The 21,063-nt window shown below is 36.9% G+C and overlaps 1 protein-coding gene across 9 annotated transcripts in view; it reads left to right on the top strand.

Annotated features, from left to right (window-relative positions):
* Positions 1–21,063, top strand: part of LOC133644610 (AP-1 complex subunit sigma-2-like) — a 23,273-nt gene extending 2,210 nt beyond the window's left edge. Inside the window, exons 2-8 of one of the 9 annotated variants that reach the window (XM_062039248.1) lie at positions 1,118–1,203; positions 1,576–1,760; positions 10,028–10,136; positions 10,214–10,351; positions 10,824–10,854; positions 12,996–13,058; positions 15,784–17,376. In XM_062039248.1, coding sequence (XP_061895232.1) covers positions 1,576–1,760; positions 10,028–10,136; positions 10,214–10,351; positions 10,824–10,854; positions 12,996–13,057 — 525 coding nt within the window. In that variant the 5' untranslated portion in view covers positions 1,118–1,203 and the 3' untranslated portion in view covers position 13,058; positions 15,784–17,376. Of the gene's footprint in view, positions 1–782; positions 1,204–1,575; positions 1,761–10,027; positions 10,137–10,213; positions 10,352–10,823; positions 10,855–12,995; positions 13,059–15,783; positions 17,377–20,180 lie in introns of those variants that run through there. The other 8 variants (XM_062039249.1, XM_062039247.1, XM_062039250.1 and 5 more) reach the window with 8 other exon arrangements.

Here is a 21,063-nt window from a genome sequence, read left to right as displayed (position 1 = left end):
TATTCTATTATATTTTTATTACACATGCAAGCAACAACCTCACACAAGCTCTACAGGATACAAGCCTGTCTTTAGATTTCGATATTTTTATTGTTACATACAATAATCAAAACAATAGAAACACCAATATTTTATTATTTATAATTTTAGAAACAACATTATTTAATTATTCTATTTTTAATTAACAATACAATATATATATATATATATATATATATATATATATATATATATATATATATATATATATATATATATATATATATATATATATATCAATACAATATATATGTATATATATATTTATTTTTCTTTCTTTTTTTTAATATATAATCATTCATTAAACATACTGTATTTTATATGACAGCATTGTTATGATCATTTTAATTACATGCAACACAACTAAGAAATGCATAAAAAAATAAAATTGTGCAATACGTGCATGTTTTATTTATTTCATTACATGGATCATTTTCTTTTTTTATTTTGTTAAAACGAAAAGCAAATAAAGAATTACAGTTTCATATTTTTTTATGACTTTTTTTTAAAAAACTTAAGTACACTTGATCCCTATGTCTTTAAATGCATGGAATAATAAATGGGTAATAATATTAGGACTCGATTATTTTTTTGTTCCAATGTTAAAGGATGAAAACGTCAAAGGTCACTAGGTTAACTATTTCATGTAAATTCTGATCATTTAGTTAATAGTATTGACATACTTCAGGACAAGGTAGAATCCGGTCAAAATCAATGTTTTTTTTAAATTATAGATTCCTATTGAGATTTCACATGCGGTTGTTTTTGTACTTCATTTGAGCTATTTTTATTTCTACAAATGGATAATGCAAGTACAACAAAACTTAATAGTTGAAAAATAAAACTAACGTTTATTAACAGAAGTGGGCTAAATAAGTTCGAAGTAATAATCAAAATGAGAACCCACCCTCTACTGAACCGTTATTTATTTTTGCCTCGTCCAATCCGCGTCGCCGGTCTTTGATTGACATCTCCAGCAGCCATACAGCGCGACGTCACAGATCTGGATCACAGAGAAGGCGGGAATTAAATTTGTAGCCAATGAATCATCCACTTCCGCGTTCCTCTGTCCAATCAGGAACTCGATGGTGAGCAGCAGCGGCTGCGGGCGGTGATGGGTGGCACATTTCTTCTTCGGAGTGGAAAAGTGTGCTAATATTAAAGGTAACAAGTTTGTTTTAAACACTTTTGACGTTTTTAAGTTGCGCTGTTGCTTTATTGTTCTGTGTTGTGATTCGTAAATGGCTAGTATTCGCCAAAAATACGCCGACTGTACTTCCGTTAGGTTGTGTTATGGTGGTCTTCTGTCATGTCTGAATGATTTTAATGCGCCGCCTTTCCCTCTTTTATTGACCTTCAACCTTCATTAGCTGTTGTTTTCCTATTATTTCTCATCAACATTTGTTCTGTGCTTATTGTAAACTAACTGTTCCTTTTATTTCTGTCCTAAACAGCGTTGGTGAGGGCATTTTGTCTCACTTCCTGTCTTGGTGAGGACATTTTGTCTCACTTCCGGTCTTCCTTCCTTCCTTTCAGATGCAGTTCATGCTTCTTTTCAGCAGACAGGGCAAGCTTCGCCTCCAGAAGTGGTACGTGCCGCTCTCGGACAAGGAGAAGAAGAAGATCGGCAGGGAACTGGTGCAAACCATCCTGGCGCGCAAACCCAAGATGTGCAGCTTCCTGGAGTGGAGGGACATGAAGGTGGTGTACAAGAGGTGCGTGTACGTGCCACACATTCCTTTTTGCATCTGGCAACGCCCCTCCTTCGGCGAGTGCCTGTTACTCTCTGCAGTTGACACCTGATGCCACTATTTGGCCTGGCGATTATGTAGCTCCAAACTAAAAAAGTCAAATTATGCAGGGTGGCCATTTTTTAAATGTTTTTATTTTGTTAAAAAAAATGCTAAAATTTATATTATATATATTTGAAGCAAAACTTTGTCAGCTCTATGTTATCAGTGACAGAGTATAAATTATTACTAATTATTAGTTTGAAATTTGTCAGCTTTTTCTCATTACAGTCTGATTTTTTGCTCTCCTTTCCTACATTTTTACTGTTAGTTTTTTCCCCCAGCAATATGCCGTGAGCTCCTTCTGTCAGAATATAATAAAAATAATAATAATAAGATTGTGTAACTGCATAAAAAATTCTGTCTGTACGAAAATAATAATTTTTACTTACACAGTTAACAGTGTTTATTATTGTTATTGTAATTTTTCTAAAAAATGACTTCATAAGTTAAAAGTGTTATTTGTATTTTTGAATGAACTAACTAAACTGTGTGTATATTTTTATTTTATTTTTATTTTGAGAGCTTCTAGTAGATCTTCAGCTTTTTCCGCCAAAGGCCGCATACTGAATAGTATTTTGAATTTTTTTTGAAGGGACAAGCAGTAGAAAATGGATGGATGGATGGATATTTTTTTATTGTTATGCTGAAATATATATTATATATATTTAAAGCAAAACTTTGTGTCAGCTCTATGTTATCAGTGACAAAGTATAAATTATTACTAAATATTAGTTTGAAATTTGTCAGCTTTTTCTCTTTACGGTCTGATTTTTTGCTCTCCTTTCCTACATTTTTACTGTTAGTTTTTTTCCCCAGCAATATGCCGTGAGCTCCTTCTGTCAGAATATAATAATAATAATATTAAAATTGTGTAACTGCATAACCTAGTGTTAAAACATTATGTCTGTACGAAAATAATAATTTAACTGTGTTAATTATTGTTATTGTAATTTTTCTAATTAATTACATTCATAAGTTAAAAGTATAATTTGTTATTTTTCAATGAACTAACTAAACTGTGTGTATATTTTTATTTTATTTTTATTGTGAGAGTTTCTAGTATTTTAGATCTTCAGTTTTTCCCACCAGCGGCCGCACACTGAATAGTATTTTGAAAATTTTTTTATTGCAAAAAAAAAATACTGTATAAATTCAAAGAGAAAAGTGACTAAGTATATTATTATTTTCATATTTTCCGGCATATAAGCCGCACCCACTAAACTTTAGAAGAAAATAATTTTTTCCATATATTAGCCGCAGATATATACGTTGTGAAATGAGTTATTTACACATAAATATTTTATAAATGTTTATTCAAATACCTTAATTGTTTCCAAATGGTGTATGTAACACGGCAGTAAAACGGCTGATCAAACAAAACAGAAGTTATCGTCATGGACCCACTAGCTGCGCAAACTAGCTCTCCGATCAGCTAAACAGACTCAATAACTCCACGGTGACGTTTTCGTGAATTTACTGAGGAATTTGTGAGAGTGAAACAATATAAAAATATTGCCATTGTAAGTTAATAATACTAACACAGACACTCGTAAACGTTTTAGCATATTAGCTAATCCTAACAACGCTCGCTTGATTACATTACGTACAAATATGCATGAAAACACTCCTACAGACATCACACATTGGATGGTTTGGTAAGTAAGAAATGTCTCCGCTTGGGTTCAATGAAAACTATTGCACACATCATGGCCGTTAGCACAGAAAAAAAACATAAATTAGCCGCACCGTTTAATAAGCTGCAGGGTTCAAAGCATGGGGAAAAAGTAGCGACTCATTTACAGTACTTATTAGTTAGAATATTTCTGCTTTTTCTCATTTCATTACGATTTTTTGCTCTTTTTTCTTAAATTTTGTACTTTTTTTTTTTAATATTGATAAATGTGAAGTGTGAAGTGAAGTGAATTATATTTATATAGCGCTTTTCTCTAGTGACTCAAAGCGCTTTTACATAGTGAAATCCAATATCTAAGTTACATTTGAACCAGTGTGGGTGGCAATGGTAGCAGGTGGGTAAAGTGTCTTGCCCAAGGACACAACGGCAGTGACTAGGATGGCGGAAGCGGGGATCGAACCTGGAACCCCCAAGTTGCTGGCACGGCCACTCTACCAACTGAGCTATACCGCCCCAATATATAGATATTTTATTGATCCCGAGGGAAACTCAGTCTGCACCTCAGTCCATAACTTGGGGCTTTCTACAAATGTTTAAGTGTAAATTTGAATAAAAGACTCGGCTTAGGTTAATCAATGAGTCTTTCACTGTTTTTTTTAAATGTATTTGTTTCCCTCCCACTATTTAGTGCACAAAACAGCGTTACTCAGCAAGCAGGAAACGGTTAGCTCCGCCTCCAACTGTTTGCCATTGTTGATGGTGGTATACAAAAACGATACGCTAAAAGACTCCGCTCCCGCCGTAACACAAAAGCATTTGTTTTTTTTTGTTTTTTTTGACACTTAGAAAAAATCCTGACTTTTTGACACAAAAAATCCAGATTCTTTTCTAAATATGAAAAAGTCGGGATTTTTTTCTAAGTGTCAAAAACAGTGGGTTCTTTCTAAGTGTCAAAAAGTCTGGGGGTTTTCTAAGTGTCAAAAAGTCTGGGGGTTTTCTAAGTGTCAAAAAATCAGGTTTTTTCTAAGTGTCAAAAAAAAAATTCTATCAAAAAGTCTGGATTTTTTCTATCAAAAAGTCTGGATTTTTCCTGTCAAAAAGTCTGGATTTTTCTGTCAAAAAGTCTGGATTTTTTCTGTCAAAAAGTCTGGATTTTTTCTGTCAAAAAGTCTGGATTTTTTCTGTCAAAAAGTCTGGATTTTTTTCTGTCAAAAAGTCTGGATTTTTTCTGTCAAAAAGTCTGGATTTTTTCTGTCAGAAATCTGGATTTTTCTGTCAAAAAGTCTGGATTTTTTCTGTCAAAAAGTCTGGATTTTTTCTGTCAAAAAGTCTGGATTTTTTCTGTCAAAAAGTCTGGATTTTTTCTGTCAGAAGTCTGGATTTTTTCTGTCAGAAGTCTGGATTTTTTCTGTCAAAAAGTCTGGATTTTTCCTGTCAAAAAGTCTGGATTTTTTCTGTCAAAAAGTCTAGATTATTTCTTTCAAAAAGTCTGGATTTTTCTGTCAAAAAGTCTGGATTTTTCTGTCAAAAAGTCTGGATTTTTACTGTCAAAAAGTCTGGATTTCTGTCAAAAAATCTGAATTTTTTTCTAGGTGTCACAAAATCGGGATTTTTTCTGTCAAAAAGTCTGGATTTTTTTCTGTCAAAAAGTCTGGATTTTTTTGTCAAAAAGTCTGGATTTCTTCAAAGTGTCAAAAAGTCTGGGTTTTTTGTAAGTGTCAAAAAATCAGGTTTTTTCTAAGTGTCAAAAAAAAAATTCTATCAAAAAGTCTGGATTTTTCCTGTCAAAAAGTCTGGATTTTTCTGTCAAAAAGTCTGGATTTTTTCTGTCAAAAAGTCTGGATTTTTTCTGTCAAAAAGTCTGGATTTTTTCTGTCAAAAAGTCTGGATTTTTTCTGTCAAAAAGTCTGGATTTTTTCTGTCAAAAAGTCTGGATTTTTTCTGTCAAAAAGTCTGGATTTTTTCTGTCAAAAAGTCTGGATTTTTTCTGTCAAAAAGTCTGGATTTTTTCTGTCAAAAAGTCTGGATTTTTTCTGTCAGAAGTCTGGATTTTTTCTGTCAGAAGTCTGTATTTTTTCTGTCAAAAAGTCTGGATTTTTCCTGTCAAAAAGTCTGGATTTTTTCTGTCAAAAAGTCTAGATTATTTCTGTCAAAAAGTCTGGATTTTTTCTGTCAGAAGTCTGGATTTCTTCTGTCAAAAAGTCTGGATTTTTACTGTCAAAAAGTCTGGATTTTCTGTCAAAAAGTCTGGATTTTTTCTAAGTGTCAAAAAATCTGAATTTTTTTCTAGGTGTCACAAAATCTGGATTTTTTTCTGTCAAAAAGTCTGGATTTTTTTCTGTCAAAAAGTCTGGATTTTTATGTCAAAAAGTCTGGATTTTTTGTGTCAAAAAATTGGGATTTTTTTCAAAGTGTCAAAAAGTCTGGATTTTTTGTGTCAAAAAGTCTGGATTTTTTGTGTCAAAAAGTCTGGATTTTTCTGTCAAAAAGTCAGGATTAAAAAAAAAGAAGCATTTGTTCTTCCTCTTAATTGGACCGCTTACTTCAAAAAGGCCCAGTACTCTCTTCAGTTTAATGGTGGAACACTGATTGTTGGAGTTGTCGTGACTTCCTGTGATGTGGAAAGAAGAAAATCGCCGACAAATACCCTCAAGGACCGGCGGTCACGTTGGAGAGCGCGTGAGGGATTATCCGCGGCAAAGAACCTGTGGCAGGATCAGGCTTAACTTCTCGGCACCGCCTCAGCACAATTGGACCGTTTATGGCACACCAGCGTTGCCATGTGACCTCACAAACACCCCAAGATAACTACTTCCATGACCCAAAACGTCAGTCTGCAACATCCTGGAGAACATGTGCCTCATTGGCTGTGAGAAACCACACATCAGTGCAGGAAGGTCGGAATCATAATAAATGTAGCTATAATTAATTTACTCATATGTCACGCCCGGTTGCTGACTCACTTCGACACTCGGCGATCACTCCAGCAGCACCGAGAGCGGACTCAGCCAAACTACCTTGAGGTAATGCTGCGATTTTACACGCCAACAAAGCAAGTGATTAAAAAAAAAACCCCAGTTAAGTTCCACTTGTCCAAAAATGCGCCAGCTTTATGCTAATATACATTGGCTGGGCTATTGACATGCTACTGGTTAGCATTTGCTAATTACAAATGTGTTCATGACAACTACAACAAAGATGCACGTTACAATCAAACCGCTGGTGCGTAATAAGTACAATACTTACAGTATTAACACTTTGTAGGGCGCAACACAAAAGACACAATATATTATAGACTATACACTTCTGCTGTCTAACATCTTGGACTTGTAACTGTCATTGAGACTCAGAAATATGATAATATATATATTATATTATATATATTCTTCATTCGTTTTCAGTGGGGGAAAATGACTGGTAATTTTGGGGAATTTTCAGAAATCTGGAAAACATGCTGGCTTGAATGTCCAGGGTGAGTGGAGTGTGTGGATGTTGGAACGGTTGAAAAAGGATGAAAAACGTGGAATATGCATTAGATTGTATAATTCCCATTCATTGTCAATGGGGAGAAAATGACCGGAAATTTCAGGAAAACCGGGAATTTTGGGAAAGGGAAAACACGTTTTGTGTTTAAAATATGTGAAGGGCAGTGTGGGTGGATGGTTTAAAGGTCGGAATCGGGTAAAAAAAAATAGTGCAACATTTTTTATATATGTTGGGCATTGTCGTCCATTCTTTTGAATGGGAATTTCCTGGAAATTTGGGAAAAACTTGAATTTTGTGAAAATATAGTTAGCGCACTAATTGTCCTGGATGATATGAATGGGTTGGTGTTGGAATTTTTCAAAACAGTTGAAAAATGTTGACGTAGTAACATTTTGAATTAGTAATTGGTATTTCGGAATTGCTCGAGTTTTCTGAAAACCGAGAATTTATACGAAAAGAAAAATAGTAATTTTGTTGTCCTAATCAAGAAGAATGTTTTGAGGGTGGAATGGTCAAAAACGGTCAAAAAATGTGGACTGTGAAAACTTTTCAGGAAGAGGTGAAAATAGGGCTTTGGAAAACCGGGAATTCTGGGAATTCCTGGAATGTTTTTCAACTTGGGAAATGTTAGTTTGATCGTCCAAGGTGAGTGGTGTGTATGAATGGTGGAACAGTTGAATCGGTTGAGAAATGTGGGATATGGAGAAGTTTGTATATTGCCTATTTATTTTCAATGAGGAGAAAAATCCCGGAAAACAGGGAATTTTGGTAAAGGGAAAACATGTTTTGCATTCAACATATGTGAAGAGTAGTGGGGGTTGATAGTTGAAAGGTCGGAATCGGATAAAAAAAATGGTGCAAAATTTTGAGATATGTTGGGCAATGTAGAACTGTGAATACGTCCATTCATTTGAATGGGAATTTCCAGGAAAATCGGGAAAAACATGAATTTTTTGAAAATGTATGTAATACAACAATTGTCCTAAATGAAATGAAAGAGGTTGGTGTTGGAATTTTTCAAAACAGTTAAAAAATGTTGACGTAGTAACAGTTTGAATTTAAATGGGTATTTTGGAATTCCTGGAATTTTGGTAAAACCAGGAATTTGTACAAAAAGAAAAATAGTAGGTTTGTTGTCCCAATCCAGAAGAATGTTTTGAGGGTGGAATGGTCAAAAACGGTTGAAAAATGGACTGTGAAAACTTTTCAGGAAGAGGTGAAAATAGGGCTTTGGAAAACCGGGAATTCTGGGAATTCCTGGAATGTTTTTGAACTTGGGAAAATGTTAGTTTGATCGTCCAAGGTGAGTGGTGTGTGTAAATGGTGGAACGGTTCAAAACGGATGAGAAACGTGGGATATGCAGTCGATTGTATGTTTCCCATTCATTGCCAATGGGGGGAAATTACTGGAAATTCCGGGAAAACATGTTTTGTGTTCAATATAAGTGAAGGGCAGTGTGTGAATATGTCCATTCATTTGAATAGGAATTTCGGGAAAAACTGGATTTTTTTCGACAATATAGGCAATATAACAATTGTCCTAGATGATATGAATGGGTTGGTGTTGGAATTTTTCAAAACGGTTGAAAAATGTTGACGTTGTAACATTTCGAATTGAGTATTGGTATTTCAGAATTCCTGGAATTTTGGGAAAACCGTGAATTTGTACGAAAAGAAAAATAGTACTTTTGTTGTCCCAATCAAGAAGAATGTTTTGAGGGTGGAATGGTCAAAAACGGTTGAAAAATGTGGACTGTGAAAACTTTCCAGGAAAAGGTGAAAATAGGGCTTTGGAAAACCGGGAATTCTGGGAATTCCTGGAATGTTTTTGAACTTGGGAAAATGTTAGTTTGATCGTCCAAGGTGAGTGGTGTGTGTGAATGGTGGAACAGTTGAATCGGTTGAGAAATGTGGGATATGGAGAAGTTTGTATATTGCCTATTTATTTTCAATGAGGGGAAAAATCCCGGAAAACAGGGAATTTTGGTAAAGGGAAAACATGTTTTGCGTTCAACATATGTGAAGAGTAGTGTGGGTTGATAGTTGAAAGGTCGGAATCGGATACAAAAAATTGTGCAAAATTTTGAGATATTTTGGGCATTATAGAACTATGAATACGTCCATTCATTTGAATGGGAATTTCCTGAAAAATTGGGAAATTGGGGAAAAACATGAATTTTTAAAAAATGTATGTAATACCACAATTATCCTAGACGATATGAATGAGTTGGTGTTGGAATTTTTCAAAACAGTTAAATTGAAATGGGTATTTCGGAATTCCTGGAATTTTGGTAATGTCCAGGGTGAGTGGAGTTCCTCTGTTTACATGTTTTCATTTATTCATCCTCTGCTTAAAAGACCTAACCGCGATTCTGACCTTCCGCTGGTATCGCACCTCCCCTTTATCTCTAAAATCCTCAAAAACAATTGTTGCACGTCAGCTAAATGAATACTTAATGTCTGACAATCGTTGTGAACCATTTCAGTGGGATTTTATTTTTACACTTTGCACTATTTTCTCACACTTAATGAAGCATTTCTTACTTATTCCTTCATTTTAAGAGCTTACTGTTAAGTCTTCAATGTGATTTGACTATTTTGTTTTCCATGCTCGCGTTGACATTTCCTTTCTGCCTTGATAGCTGAGGGATTACGATCACATTTCCAATCAAATATATTTTCCCCCCGCTCCTTATTTTCCATAGGTCATAAAAACATCAATGTGGAAGTCACTTCCTAGCAGTCCCACGGGAGCCAAGCGTGCAGGTTTTAACGATCACAATGTTTCAACAAAAGTTTTTCTCTCCAGCAGAACGTGACCTCCCAGTCACGTCCGTATCCTCTCTCTCTCTCTCTGCTCCCGGCTGCTCACTGTTAAAAACAACAGATGGTTAGATTACCACGTACCACCTGTGAAATCTAATCACCTGCCGGCTGTGTCTCGCCGTCAGCACATGCTGACGGCGAGACACAGCCCTATCCGATGGTGATCGTTCAATAAAAAGTTGTTTTTATTGCTTTTGTCTGTATCACGATATCACATTTAGTGGGACTGATAAATGTTTTATCGTTGCAGATACGCCAGCCTGTACTTCTGCTGCGCCATCCAGGAGCAGGACAACGAGCTGATCACGCTGGAGATCATCCACAGATACGTGGAGCTGCTGGACAAATACTTTGGCAGCGTGAGCGCCGTCTCCACAACCTTTTGTGTTGTGCCTCCTCACCCTGGACTCCAACACCTGCTCTTTGCCGCCGGCAGGTGTGCGAGCTGGACATCATCTTCAACTTTGAGAAGGCCTACTTCATCCTGGACGAGTTCCTGCTGGCCGGCCAAGCCCAGGAGACGTCCAAGAAGACCGTGCTGAAAGCCATAGAGCAGGCCGACCTTCTGCAGGAGGTGAGCTGGACCTGGATCAATCAATGATATCGATAGATGCATTCCTAATGCATCTGGATCAATTAATGATATTGATAAATGATCATTCCTAATGCATCTGGATCAATCAATGATGTTCGTAGATGATCATTCCCAATGGATCTGGATCAATCAATGATATTGATAGATGATCATGCCTAATGGATCTGGATCAATCAATGATTTTCATAGATGATCATTCCCAATTGATCCGGATCAATCAATGATATTGCTAAATGATCATCCCTAACATTATAGCATGCGTAATATTTATCTTTTTAAATCACTTCTAATCTGACAATAATTATAATAATACTCTAATTAGCATGCTAACATTCCTTCTTTTCTTCCAGCTTTTTTGTTGTTTTGATTGTTTTTTGTTCCACCTTGTCAACATTTCAATCACATTTCTGTCTTTGCTTCTTTATTCTCTTGCTTCTTTTGGCATTTGCAGAACATAGACGCTCATTCGCGCATATTTGCAGGTACTGTTAGCACTCTTGCTAATATGTTAGCTGTTAGCACTCATGCTAGTTGTATTAGCTGGCAACACTTGTGCCGGTAGTGTTAGCTGTTAGCACTCGTGCTCGTAGTTTTAGCTCTTAGCACTTGTGCTAGTCATGTTAGCTGGTAGCACTCATGTTAGTAGTGTTAGCTGGTAGCACTCATGTTAGTAGTGTTAGCTATTAGCACTTGTGCTAGTAGTGTTAGCTATTAGCACTTGTGCTAGTAGTGTTAGCTGGTAACATTCGCGTTAGTAGTGTTAGCTGTTGGCACTCGTGTTAGCCATGATAGCTATTAGCACTCATGCTAGTTGTATTAGCTGTTAACAGTAGTGTTAGCTGTTAGCACTCGTGCTCGTAGTTGTAGCTGTTAGCACTCGTGCTCGTAGTTTTAGCTATTAGCACTCGTGCTAGTAGTGTTAGCTATCAGCACTCGTGCTAGTAGTGTTAGCTATTAGCACTCGTGCTAGTAGTGTTAGCTATTACCACTCGTGCTAGTAGTGTTAGCTGTTAGCACTCGTGCTCGTAGTTTTAGCTGTTAGCACTCATGCTCGTAGTTTTAGCTTTTAGCACTTGTGCTAGTCGTGTTAGCTGGTAACACTCATGTTAGTAGTGTTAGCTATTAGCACTCATGCTAGTAGTGTTAGCTATTAGCACTTGTGCTAGTAGTGTTAATTATTAGCACTTGTGCTAGTAGTGTTAATTATTAGCACTTGTGCTAGTAGTGTTAGCTGGTAACATTTGTGCTGGTAGTGTTAGCTGGTAACATTTGTGCTGGTAGTGTTAGCTATAAGCACTCATGCTAGTAGTGTTAGCTATTAGCACTCATGCTAGTAGTGTTAGCTATTAGCACTCGTGCTAGTAGTGTTAGCTATTAGCACTTGTGCTAGTAGTGTTAGCTATTACCACTCGTGCTAGCAGTGTTAGCTATCAGCTCTCGTGCTAGTAGTGTTAGCTATTAGCACTTGTGCTGGTAGTGTTAGCTATTAGCACTCGTGCTGGTAGTGTTAGCTATTAGCACTCGTGCTGGTTGTGTTAGCTATTAGCACTCGTGCTAGTAGTGTTAGCTGGTAACATTTGTGCTGGTAGTGTTAGCTATTAGCACTCGTTCTAGTCGTGTTAGCTATTAGCACTCGTGCTAGTAGTGTTAGCTATTAGCACTCGTGCTAGTAGTGTTAGCTATCAGCACTCGTGCTAGTAGTGTTAGCTATTAGCACTTGTGCTAGTAGTGTTAGCTATTACCACTCGTGCTAGTAGTGTTAGCTATCAGCTCTCGTGCTAGTAGTGTTAGCTATTAGCACTCGTGCTAGTAGTGTTAGCTATTAGCACTCGTGCTAGTAGTGTTAGCTATCAGCACTCGTGCTAGTAGTGTTAGCTATCAGCACTCGCACTAGTAGTGTTAGCTATCAGCACTCGCGCTAGTAGTGTTAGCTATCAGCACTCGCGCTAGTAGTGTTAGCTATTACCACTCGTGCTAGTAGTGTTAGCTATTAGCACTCACTTTTACAGTTGTTTTTTTTTACTGATTAAAACACTGAAAATGTACATGAAAACAAAGAATGGGAACCTCCATTTAGGAACCCCTCTATATGCAAACTTTTGGGTTTAGGAACTTTTACATGACGGTTTTATATACATGCTGTAAGCACCTTACATTTTGGACTGCTACTTTTTTCATACACTTTGAACCCCGCGGCTCATAAAACGGGGAAACTAATTCATGGATTTTTCTTGGCTGACGGCCATAATGCAAATAGTTAAATAAAAAAAACACATAAGAAAACACACTGAAAAGGTGCGTTATTGTTTGTGCTGTGGCGCCACCTTTTGGACGAGTTCGCTCACTTCGCAGTGTCCTTCCATTTAGTGCTTTGAACCAGAAGTAGAAGTGCAGTTCCATTTTCTAGCCATCCATAGCGTTTTTACTCATATGGGTTCTTCATTCATCACTCCCAAGTTTTACAATGTAACTAAAACAATTGTCACGTACTAAAGCGTCCCATGTGTGATGTCTGTAGGAGTGTTTTCATGCATATTTGCACGTGCTATCGTAATGCAATCAAGCTAGCGTCGTTAGCATTAGCCAATATGCTAACACGTTTACAAGTATTTTGTACTCACAGGTATGATGGTCCCAAATGTCACCTCAGAGTCTTCTGGGCTCTTCCAGAATTTGACCCTTTAAGGTGAATACTCCATGTGGATTTGGGTCACCAGTACAGTACCAGTACTAGAAGAGTCCTGTAGTGGATACAGAATCCTAAAGATCCTGGTGCAATCACACATTAGCTCATGTTTGTAGCACCCATGTACCATTAGTTAGTTCTGGTTCCAATGGTCCTGGCTGGGTTGTAGCCCAGTCTTCCTAGTCCAGTTCCTTGCCTAGTCCCCAGGGGCCTCATGTAAAGAGAGTTGCGTGGCTTTCTTTCTAAAAAAATGGCGTACGCAAGGGAAAAAAATCAGATGAAATGAGGTAATCAAGCACATTTTTGTGCTTGATTAATACAAGTTTGCTTCTTTTATGAATTTATTATGGGTCTACTGAAAATGCTAGCAAATCTGCTGGGTCAAAAGTATACGTACAGCAACATACTTTATCAATTTTGGTGATGTAGAAAAGTTTCAATCAAATCAAATGTGCTTCATGGCCTCTTAACTTCATGTGAGTGATTATGATTGACGACACCTGTTGACTTCTCTGAGCACATTTAAATAGGACTCATGTGATGCAGTCATTAGACTCGCTTACAAACGCCACAATGGGAAAGTCAAAGGAACTGAAAAAAACGAATCATTGACTTGAACAAGTCAGGAAAGTCACTTGGAGCCGTTTCAAAGCAGCTTAAGGTCCCAACAGCAACTGTGCAGACAATTGTTGGTAAGCATGGCACAGTTTTGTCACTGCCACGATCAGGAAGAAGACGCAAGCTATCACCTGCTGCTGAGAAAAAATTGGTCAGGATTAGAGATGTCCGATAATATCGGCCGATAAATGCTTTAAAATGTAATATCGGAAATTATCGGTTTCGGTTTCAAAAAGTAAATTTTGTATATTTATTTTTATTTATTTATTTATTTTTGTCCTGTCCATCTTCTCAGGCAAATCATATAGTTGATGTAGATGCCCATATCGGCTGTTCAGATTGAGCCCAGTTTATAATTTCCTGTTACACAGTATGCCAGGCAGTCTTGCACTAAAGGGGGACTACGTTATCGTTTACTTTATGACTCTAGTATACTCTGGACTGAAGCTGTGTGCCTTCATTGGTTTTGTAGCTGCTGTTTTGAGGCATGTTTAAAAAATTTTTTTTTAAAAATGCACTTTGTGAAAGTCAAAGTATAGTATTTCCCATAGTTGTCATGGGTATCAGGATTATCTCAGGGAGAGCATGTCCCAAATTCCAAGCTGTTTTGAGGCATGTTAAAATAAATAATGCACTTTGTGAATTTAAAAATTAATATGGCAGTGCCATGTTGGCATTTTTTTCCAGAACTTGAGTTGATTTATTTTGGAAAACCTCCAGCGGGGCATCACAACAAAATTAGGCATAATAATGTACTGTATATCGGTATCGCTTGATATCGGAATCGGTAATTAGGAGTTGGACAGTATCGGAATATCAGATATCGGCAATAAAGCCATTATCGGACATCTCTAATATATATATATACATATATATATATATACATATATATATATATATATATATATATATATATATATATATATATATATATATATATATATATATATATATATATATATGTATATATATATATATGTATATATGTATATATATATATATATATATATATATATATATATATATATATATATATATATATATATATATATATATATATATATATATATATATATATGTATGTATACTGTACATACATATATATATATATATATGTATATGTACAGTATATGTATATATATATATATATATATATATATATATATATATATATATATGTATGTATACTGTACATACATATATATATATATATATGTATGTACAGTATATGTATATATATATTTATATATATATATATATATATATATATATATATATATATATATATATATATATATATATATGTGTGTATATATATATACATATATATATACTGTACATATACATATATATGTACAGTATATATATATATATGTATATATATGTATAAATATATATATATATGTGTATATATATATGTATATGTACAGTATATGTATATATATATGTGTATATATATATACATATATTATGTGTATATATATATATACATATATTATATATATACATATATATATATATATATATATATACATACATATATATATGTATATATATACACATATATATATGTGTGTATATATGTATATATATGTGTATATATATATGTATATGTACAGTATATGTATATATATATGTATATATATATATATATATATATATATATATATATATATATATATATATATATATATATATATATATATATATATATATATATATATATATATATATATATATAATCTATCTCAGTCTTGGTACGTCTCAACCTTGCTGTGAAAAAAGGGCGCACAGGCGTTTTTTTTGTGCGTACGCGTGCTTGTTACATGAGGCCCCCGTCCCCCCTGGAGATGTCCCCAACGTGTCTAAAGTCGGCCCCTTGTCCTTTACTGCCTAGGTCCTGTCTGTCCATGTAAGGCAACATGAAGATGTGCTATTTCATTACAATAAACACCCTGCTTGTACACATCCACCACTTCATCCAACAACAATAATAACAACAATAATAACAACAATCATAACGATAATAATAATAACAATCATAACAATAATAATAATAAGTGTGCATGTTTTCCTGCTTGCTGTTGAAAGTTGTTTGTCTCCGCAGCCCCGTCACGACTACTTTCATGTCCCTGTGTACTGAACTGGCCGTCCTCCATCTTGTGTGCATGCCGTCCCTCTGCATGTGTCCCCACTGTGGACCCTTCCTCTTCCTCAGCCCTCTGCAATGTCCGCCTGCCACTCCCTGGCTAAAAGTGCACCCTTTCTCTCGGAGACCAGTCCAAGTACCAATGATCCAGTCCTCACAAAATGTTGACTTGGATCACGTGATCGTGTGTGTTGTCAACATCTCTTGTATTATTCATGGTATTTGTCCTCATGGCACTTATATAAGACTGAGATATTTAGCATTTAAATAGTGTTTATTAGCATCTTTAATGTGTCAAAGTGGGGACCATCTCTTCATTTTAATCTGTTACAGTGTTAACATATGACTTATTTTTCATCCTTATCTAAAATACATCTATTTAACAGTAAACTACTACTGACTAAGTGGATTAATTACATATTACAATCAGGTTTGAAACCCAAAAATGGGCGCCCCCTAGTGGTCATCCACACGGTAATTTAAACTACAATCATCACGTGACCTAAGTAGTGCACTTTTTTTTTTGTATTTAGCTTGTTTTTGTTTTCTTTGTACACATTTGTATTTCTTTCTAAAATGAAGATAATTATTGAAATAATTAATGTTGTTCTATTTACTAGTACAGAGTTACTACTGACTTATTTGCTAGAATTGTTGATTAATTAGTTTTTGCTGTTACTTTAATTTTTTAGACGTGTTAACGTTGCAATTTTGTTCCAATTATGTTTTAATATTCCAGCGTATTTTCCCTTCCTACTGTACTTTACAAATATTGACTGATATTCTGTACTGTAGTACTGTCATAGGTGAACTACTACATGACACAAGTATGTTGACATTTGAAACGCGGGGAAGTGCGCCCCCTAGTGGCCATCAGTGGGTGGTGTCCAGGCAGTAATTACTGTAGTAGAGTACAATAATCAAAGTAGTACACATATATACATGTATTATTTTCTCTTCTTTATACTTCATTCATTGTAGTATTTGTTATTTATAGTAAACACTATGTATTAGTCGTTTTTTAAATGCACAGTAATCATCAATAATAACATTAAAATGAAATTAATATTGTAACGACTCAAATAATGACTGAATGTTGCTATACTGAATAACATAATACGTGATTTCTCTGATTATATGCAGACTTTGGTAAGTAATATAGAAATAGCAGATATGTGATGAATGTGTAGGATTCTATTCTAAAAGGCGAGTTCTAATAGTCTTTCGAATGAAGATTTGATGGCTTTGCTTTCAGTGTTGGTTATGTTTACTAATAAAAATGTGCTGATGACGTTGACATCTGCATGATTGTATATTTTATTTATGGATCTCTTCTCTGCCTTCTACTACTAAGATGCAAACGTAAGTCCGGCTTCTTTCTGCTACCAACCCCCAAAAAATAATCATGTGCTTAAATACATCATATACATGTCATAGTTGACGTTTTGTTTCAGGAATGTTTACTTTTGTGTGGTAACAATTATATTTCAGCCCAAAATGTACAAAACCCAAAACCAGTGAAGTTGTCACGTTGTGTAATTCGTAAATAAAAAGAGAATACAATGATTTGCAAATCTTTTTCAACTTATATTCAATTGAATAGACTGCAAAGACAAGATATTTCATGTTCACACTGAGAAACTTCATTTTTCTTTTGCAAATAATCATGAACTTAGAATTTAATGGCAGCAAAACATTGCAAAAAATTTGTCACAGGGGCATTTTTACCACGGCCACTTCGTCCAGCTCCTCCCGGGGGATCGCGAGGCGTTCCCAGGCCAGCCGGGAGACATAGTCTTCCCAACGTGTCCTGGGTCTTCCCTGTGGTCGCCTACCGGTCGGACGTGCCCTAAGCACCTCCCTAGGGAGGCGTTCGGGTGACATCCTGACCAGATACCCGAACCACCTCATCTGGCTCCTCTCCATGTGGAGGAGCAGCGGCTTTACTTTGAACTCCTCCCGGATGCCAGAGCTTCTCACCCTATCTCTAAGGGAGAGCCCCGCCACCCGGCGGAGGAAACTCATTTCAGCCGCTTGTACCCGTGATCTTGTCCTTTCGGTCATAACCCAAAGCTCATGACCATAGGTGAGGATGGGAACGTAGATCGACCGGTAAATTGAGAGTTTTGCCTTCCGGCTCAGCTCCTTCTTCACCACAACGGATCGATACAGCGTCCGCATTAATGAAGACGCCGCACCGATCCGCCTGTCGTTCTCACCATCCACTCTTCCCTCACTCGTGAACAAGACTCCGAGGTACTTGAACTCCTCCACTTGGGACAGGGTCTCCTCCCCAACCCGGAGATGGCACTCCACCCTTTTCCGGGCGAGAACCATGGACTCGGACTTGGAGGTGCTTATTCTCATCCCAGTCGCTTCACACTCGGCTGCGAACCGATCCAGTGAGAGCTGAAGATCCTGGCCAGTTGAAGCCATCAGGACCACATCGTCTGCAAAAAGCAGAGATCCAATCCTGCAGCCACCAAACCGGATCCCCTCAACGCCCTGACTGCGCCTAGAAATTCTGTCCATAAAAGTTATGAACAGAATCTGTGACAAAAGGCAGCCTTGGCGGAGTCCAACCCTCACTTGAAACCTGTCCGACTTACTGCCGGCAATGCGGACCAAGCTCTGACACTGATCGTACAGGGAGCGGACCGCCACAATCAGACAGTCCGATACCCCTACTCTCTGAGCACTTCCCACAAGACTTACCGAGGGACACGGTCGAATGCCTTCTCCAAGTCCACAAAGCACATGTAGACTGGTTGGGCAAACTCCCATGCTCCCTCAAGGACCCTCCCGAGAGTATAGAGCTGGTCCACAGTTCCACGACCAGGACGAAAACCACACTGTTCCTCCTGAATCCGAGGTTCGACTATCCGGCGTAGCCTCCTCTCCAGTACACCTGAATAGACCTTACCGGGAAGGCTGAGGAGTGTGATCCCACGATAGTTGGAACACACCCTCCGGTTCTCCTTCTTAAAGAGAGGAACCACCACCCCGGTCTGCCAATCCAGAGGTACCGCCCCCGATGTCCACGCGATGCTGCAGAGTTTTGTCAACCAAGACAGCCCCACAGCATCCAGAGCCTTAAGGAACTCCGGGGGGGATCTCATCCACCCCTGGGGCCTTGCCACTGAGGAGCTTTTTAACTACCTCAGCAACCTCAGCCCCAGAAATAGGAGAGCCCACCACAGATTCCCCAGGCACTGCTTCCTCATAGGAAGACGTGTTGGTGGTATTGAGGAGGTTTTCGAAGTATTGCCTCCACCGATCCACAACATCCGCAGTCGAGGTCAGCAGAACACCATCCTCACCATACACGGTGTTGACAGTGCACTGCTTCCCCTTTCTGAGGCGGCGGATGGTGGTCCAGAATTGCTTCGAAGCCGTCCGGAAGTCGTTTTCCATGGCTTCCCTGAACTCCTCCCATGTCCGAGTTTTTGCCTCCGTGACCGCTGAAGCCGCACACCGCTTGGCCTGTCGGCACCCGTCCGCTGCCTCCGGAGTCCTATGAGCCAAAAGAACCCGATAGGACCCCTTCTTCAGCTTGATGGCATCCCTCACCGCCGGTGTCCACCAACGGGTTCTAGGATTACCGCCACGACAGGCACCAACTACCTTGCGGCCACAGCTCCAATCAGCCGCCTCGACAATGGTCCACAACTACAAAGTCGATCATGGAACTGCGGCCTAGGGTGTCCTGGTGCCAAGTGCACATATGGACACCCTTATGTTTGAACATGGTGTTTGTTATGGACAATCTGTGACGAGCACAAAAGTCCAATAACAAAACACCACTCGGGTTCAGATCCGGGCGGCCATTTTTCCCAATCACGCCTCTCCAGGTTTCACTGTCGTTGCCAACATGAGCGTTGAAGTCCCCCAGTAGGACAAGGAAATCACCCGGGGGTGCACTTTCCAGTACTCCCTCGAGTGTATCCAAAAAGGGTGGGTACTCTTAACTGCTGTTTGGTGCGTAAGCACAAACAACAGTCCAGCAGACCAGTCCATTATCTTCAATTAAAGTTGAAAGTCTAACCTTTCATCACATGCTGATTGATTGATAGATTTGTAATCCATGGTAGTTGTGTACACTTTAAGGGGAGAACATCAACATATTGTGTGTACTTCCAGTATCTTGTTAAAACAACAACAATGTTTATTTTTAAAAAGGAGTCAAATGTTTGCCTGGATTGTTCTGTGTGGGATGTGAGCAGTTCTGACCAGTACTGCTCATTAAATGAATGTGCATCCCATAATATTTCCTGGTAATGAAATGTAATAATTGATGTGAACTTTGTCAAGGTGTGGGTTTGACATGTTGTTGTTGTTGTTGTTGTTGTTTACAGGATGGAGAGATGCCACGAAGTGTTCTGGAGGAAATCGGCCTGACTTAAAAGTGGCCTTCTTCTTCGTCTTCCACAAGCCCCGCCCCCTTCCTTCCTGCTACACGTAAACAATTTGACAGTAAATACAGTACATCTTTGCCTATTTGATTCCTTGCAAATATTACACCTGACACACACACTTTTATATATAAATACATATATATATATATATATATATATGTATGTATGTATGTATGTATGTATGTATGTATGTATATATATATATATATATATATATATATATATATATATATATATATATACACATACATATATACATACATACGTACATATACACATACGTACATATACACATACTGTATATACTTACATATATATATATATATATACATACATATATATGCATACATTCACATACATTTATATACATATATCTACTTATACATATATACACATACATATATATAAATACATACACATATATTTATATACATATATCTACATACATATATATAAATACATACATACACATACATTTATATACATACCTGTATATCTACATATAAATATATACACATACATGTATATAGTTATATAGATACATATATACATACATACACATACATTTATATACATATATCTACTTATACATATATACACATACATATATCTACATATAGATAACATACATGTATATATTTATATAGATACATACATATATACATACATACACATACATTTATATACATATATCTACTTATACATATATACACATACATATATCTACATATACATATATACACATACATATAAGTATATTTATATATATATACATACACTTACATTTATATACATATATCTACTTATATATATACACACATAC

This window comes from Entelurus aequoreus, linkage group LG27, assembly GCF_033978785.1.
Source record: "Entelurus aequoreus isolate RoL-2023_Sb linkage group LG27, RoL_Eaeq_v1.1, whole genome shotgun sequence".
NCBI lineage: Eukaryota > Metazoa > Chordata > Actinopteri > Syngnathiformes > Syngnathidae > Entelurus > Entelurus aequoreus.
Note: the sequence above shows the minus strand (reverse complement) of the source record. Positions and strands in the feature narration are given on the sequence as shown.